Below are 5,478 nucleotides of genomic sequence, written 5' to 3'. Positions count from 1 at the left end.
CCTGCAAATAATCTTGGAACTACTAAGAAAAGAAAAGTTGTACGCCAAATTCTCCAAATGAGAGTTTTGGATTAGAGAAGTACAATTTTTAGGTCATATAGTTAGCAACGAAGGAATTCATGTTGACCCATCCAAAGTCGAAGCAATCAGGAATTGGGAAGCACCAAAGACGCCAACATAAGTGCGTCAATTCCTAGGACTTGCTGGCTATTACCGTAGATTCATAGAGAATTTCTCCAAAATAGCCAAGCCGCTTACAACACTAACCCAGAAGGATACGAAGTTCAACTGGGAAGACAAACAAGAAGCTGCTTTTCAAAAACTAAAGCAAATGTTGTGTAGTGCACCAATCCTATCCCTTCTAGATGGGACAAAAGATTTCGTCGTATACTGCGACGCATCAAATCAAGGATTGGGATGTGTGTTGATGCAAAGAGGAAAAGTTATCGCCTATGCATCACGACAACTTAAGGTGCATGAGAATAATTACACTACCCATGATCTTGAATTGGGAGCTGTAGTTTTTGCACTAAAAATTTGGAGACATTACTTATACGGTACTAAGTGTACTATTTTTACCGACCACAAGAGTCTACAGCACATCTTCAACCAAAAAGATCTTAATATGAGACAACGAAGATGGGTTGAATTGTTGAATGATTATGAATGTGATATTCGTTATCATCCCGGAAAGGCAAACGTGGTAGCAGATGCCTTGAGCCGAAAAGAATATATTAAACCCCGTCGGGTACGAGCATTAACTATAACTATCCATTCTAACTTTACCGCACAAATTAGATAAGCTCAATTTGAGGCTCTAAAAGAAGAAAACATCAAGAATGAAGCTTTGCGAGGAATGGAAAAGCAACTTATACAAAAAGATGACGGAACGCGACACTTTATAAACCGAATTTGGACGCCTAAGTTCGGTGGAGTCAGGGACTTGGTCTTAGAAGAAGCCCACAAGTCCAGATATTCCGTGCATCCAGGCTCTGACAAAATGTACTTAGATTTAAAAGTACATTATTGGTGGCCAAACATGAAGGCAGAAAATGCTACTTATGTGAGCAAATGCTTGACTTGTTCTAGAGTAAAGGCAGAACATCAAAAGCCTTCAGGTTTACTTAAACAACCGGAAATACCTGAATGGAAATGGGAGCAGATATCAATGGACTTCATCACTAAGTTACCTAAAACTCCTAGTGGGTTCGACACTATTTGGGTCATAGTCGATAGATTGAACAAGTCCGCCCATTTCTTACCAATTAAGGAGAACGACAAGATGGAGAAGCTGACTAGAGTTTATCTTAAGGAAATGGTCAGATTGCATGGAGTTCCAAATTCTATTATTTCTGACTGAGATTGTAGACTCACTTCACTGATGGTCAGAGTGAGAGAACCATTCATACTTTAGAAGATATGCTCCGAGCCTGTGTAATAGACTTTGGAAATGCGTGGGATACTCATTTACCGTTAATTGAGTTTTCCTACAACAATAGTCATCACACCAGCATCAAGGCTGCACCGTTTGAGGCTCTTTATGGATAAAAATGTCGTTCCCCAATATGTTGGGCAGAAGTTGGAGATACGCAGATGGCCAGAGAACGTACAGGCGATACCTTACGTACTGGACCAGAAATAATCCACGAGACAACTGAAAAGATCGTGCAATTTAAGGATCGATTAAAGGCTGCACGTGATCGTCAAAAGAGTTATGCTGACGTAAGACGTAAGCCTTTAGAATTCCAAGTTGGAGATAAATTAATGTTGAAGGTCTCTCCTTGGAAAGGCGTAATTCGATTCGGGAAACGAGGCAAATTAAATCCACGGTATATAGGACCTTTTTAAATTCTAGCAAGAATTGGTTCTGTCGCATACCAACTCAAGTTACCTCAAGAGCTAAGTAATGTACACGATGTTTTTCACGTATCAAATCTCAAAAGATGTCTATCCGATGACACCCTTGTTGTACCTCTCGACGAGATACAAGTCAATACCAAACTCAACTTTGTAGAAGAACCTATCGAGATCATGGGTCGAGAAGTCAAACGATTAAAGCAAAGTCGTATTCCCATAGTGAAAGTTCGATGGAACTCTTTACGAGGACCTGAATTTACTTGGGAACGTGAAGATCAAATGAAAGAAAAATACCCCCAACTGTTTGACAAAACCCCATCCATAAGATAAATTTCGGGACGAAATTATTCTAACGGGGGGAGAATGTTACACCAGTCAAAATAGGTCAATAGACAATCACATGTGATTATACCAATCATGTAATGTGATTTTGTAGACTAGTAAGGTGATAAGCATACTATGTAGTTCATGATAAATTCTAATACAAATATAAACTTTCTTTACGATACAACTCAAAGTATACGTCCATACAATTCCAAAAAATATAGAGAACGTCTAAATCTGACTTCGCGTGAAGAAGTTATGATAAATTCTAACGCCATAGATCCTTATAGCTAGAGGAATTTAAAATACGCTTAGAATTAGCTATTGGAATCTATTAGAGAGTTTTAGTACTCGAAATTATCTACGCGTGCATATAAAGAACGTCAAAAACAGAGTTCGTATGCAAAAGTTACGACCTTCCGAAGTTGCAGCTGTCTGAGAGCATGACACGTGGCAGGAAACCCTAGTTGTCTGGATTCACGACGTGAACCTTAAATTCACGACGTGAAAGTAGTCCAGGACACATTTCGGGGCTAGAAAACACGTGCGAAGTCTATGGGAGTGAGGTGTTGAATCCCCACGACGTGGACATAAAGTTCACGACGTGAATCTAGAATCGTGACACCTTCCGAAGCTAGGACGCAAATGGCAAGTCTACGAGATGATGCGGCTCAGATTCACGACGTGAACCTTAAGTTCACGATGTGAACTTGTCTTGGACAGCCTATAAATAGCAAGTCCGGGCTCTTCTCTTCTTACACCTGAAATTCTTTCTCCTCTCTCCTTTGCTGAAGCTATTTTGCATCCCGAGCCCGGTGATCGCGAACCGCTAACCGTTTCTCCTTAGATTACATAAAATTACGCTACTAGGGTGAGTTTCACGGCCACACTTTCTAATAATCGGGGTATAGTTGTTCTAAATATAATATTTTGAATATATACAACTATTATCAACTTGTCAGCATGTTATTATACTAATGTAGATCTTGAGTTATACTTAGGATTCTATATATATGTTGTGTGCGATATAGTTCCGAAGTTATATTCAGAAGTTCTATATGTTAATTTACAAAGTATGTTGCTATTATTGGTTTTATGCCAAGATAAAACTTGGTATGTTATATGTTGTTATTGTTAGTTTTATGACAAGATAAAACTTGGTATGTTATATGTTGTTGTTGTTATTGGTTTTATGTCAAGATAAAACCTGGTTTTACTTCAAGTTATAGCTGTTATACTGCCTAAATGTTATGAAGTTAGGAGTAATGTTTAAAAGCATAGTCTAGTAACTTAGGGTTTTAGACATGAAAATGCTTTTGTTGTTAGAGCTATAGGAAGCCGTCGAAGTCTACATGAGTAATTGTATTCATCAACTAAGATTGGGGATCTTAGCGGAAATCCTCTTAACTGTAACCATTAATCCCGTGTGAGCGAGGAAGTCGTGTATAATTAGTATACGGGTTGACCACCCCACTTGTGATTTTTAGCTACAACCAACCATAAGCAAGTGACGAACTATCCTTTTACTTGTTATTGTTCTGGCATCGATGAAACGTACGGTGTTGTCCTCATGGAAATCATGAGTAGGTTGTCCTCATGGAAATCATGAGTGGGTTGTCCTCATGGAAATCATGAGTGGGTTTTATCAGAGGTATTATGTCATAGCAGCGGTTACAGGCTCATGGTAGCAAATTGTTAGAAACATTATACTTTGTCGTATACAAGTATTAATGTTAAGTATAAGTTTCCCCCTACTTATACCTTAGGTTTAAGGAATGTTTAGGTATAATACTTAATTGATAAGTAAACTATTATACCTAATATACATACTAAATGTTGGAGAGTCAAAATGATACTTTCAAAACTATACTTTTGAACGTGGAAAATGTATTATTTTTATATGGAGTCAAAACCTGTGGACTCACCAACTTTATGTTGACGTATTTTAAAATGCATGTGTTTTCAGGAACTTGAAAAGCTGGTATGTATTCGAACAGGAGAAGTTTTACTATTACCTTTCTGTTCATTAAGAAGTATGCCATAGTCGGATATTATGTAATAAGTACTAGGAAAACAATAATGTAACTTTCAATTATCAAATAAAGGTATGTATTTTCCTTAGTACTATTCAATGTATGTTATATAACTGTGATACGAAGAATGACGTTACACTACCCAGTGTTTCCGCCGATGGCCGGGGTGTGACATTTCAACTGTGGAGAGGAGGAGCACATGGAGGCAGAGTGCCCAAATGTTGAAAAGACAACCGTAAGGATTCTGCCAGCAAAAACCAAGGGTCGAAGCTACCAAATGAGCCTCAATGAAGCAAAGGAAGAGACGAACGTTGCTTCAGGTACATTCCTAGTTAATCACATTCCTGCCAAGATTTTATTTGATTCAGGAGCATATCACTCCGTTATATCGCATGAATCTGGTAAAAGACTTAAGTTATCACCACTTAGACTAAATACCCCTATTTTAGTGGAAGTATTTGGTGGTAGGAAGGTATATGTTAGTAATAAGTTAGAAACTGTAACCATTGACTTGAACGTTAACGAATTTCATCAAGAATTATTACCCTTCGAGTTAAACGAATTCAACGTAATTCTCATAATGGATTGGTTGGGAGAGAACCTCACAGACATCTTATGTGGAAGGAAGATTGTGTGTATCTGTCCACCTAGAGGAGAGCCATTCATCGTATACGGGGATAAGGGTAGAGTGAAGTATGGAATCATCACGATGATGAAAGCCAGAAGATGCATGTCCAAGGAATGTTTAGCATTTCTGGAATATGTAATTGATGTGAAGAAGGAAAAGAGGGCAATGACTGATATACTTGTAGTGCGAGATTTTCCTAAGGTAGTTCCAGTAAATAACCAGGATTGCCACCAAAGAGGCAGGTAAAAATCAGAATCGACTTATTGCCAGGCACGACGTCGATTGAAGAGGCATCATATCGTTTAGCACCCACATAGATGAAGGAATTAATGACACAACTCCAGGAGTTATTGGACAAAGGTTTCATCAGACCTAGTTCATCACCTTGGGGAGCTCTTGTACTATTCGTAAAGAAGAAGGACGGTACAATGAGGATGTGCATTGATTATCAGGAGTTAAACAAGGTTACGATATAGAATTGATACCCCTTAACTAGGATATATGACTTATTCAATCAGTTGCAGGGAGCAACCGTTTTCTCGAAAATTGATCTCAAGTCAAGTTATCATCACTTGAAGATAACAGAGCAAGACATTGAAAAGACAGCCTTTAGAACAAGGTATGGACACTACGAAT

At 38.4% G+C, this 5,478-nt stretch overlaps 1 protein-coding gene across 1 annotated transcript; it reads left to right on the top strand.

Annotated features, from left to right (window-relative positions):
- The first annotated feature begins 4,413 nt into the window (after positions 1–4,413).
- Positions 4,414–5,088, top strand: LOC145126601 (uncharacterized). Its single transcript, XM_079061935.1, has one exon. It carries the CDS (start codon positions 4,414–4,416, stop codon positions 5,086–5,088), a length of 675 nt encoding a protein of 224 aa, XP_078918061.1.
- Positions 5,089–5,478: the final 390 nt, after the last annotated feature.

Source organism: Lactuca virosa, chromosome 7, assembly GCF_052849685.1.
Source record: "Lactuca virosa cultivar CGN04683 chromosome 7, Lactuca_virosa_CGN04683_v6, whole genome shotgun sequence".
Classification (NCBI taxonomy): domain Eukaryota; kingdom Viridiplantae; phylum Streptophyta; class Magnoliopsida; order Asterales; family Asteraceae; genus Lactuca; species Lactuca virosa.
Note: the sequence above shows the minus strand (reverse complement) of the source record. Positions and strands in the feature narration are given on the sequence as shown.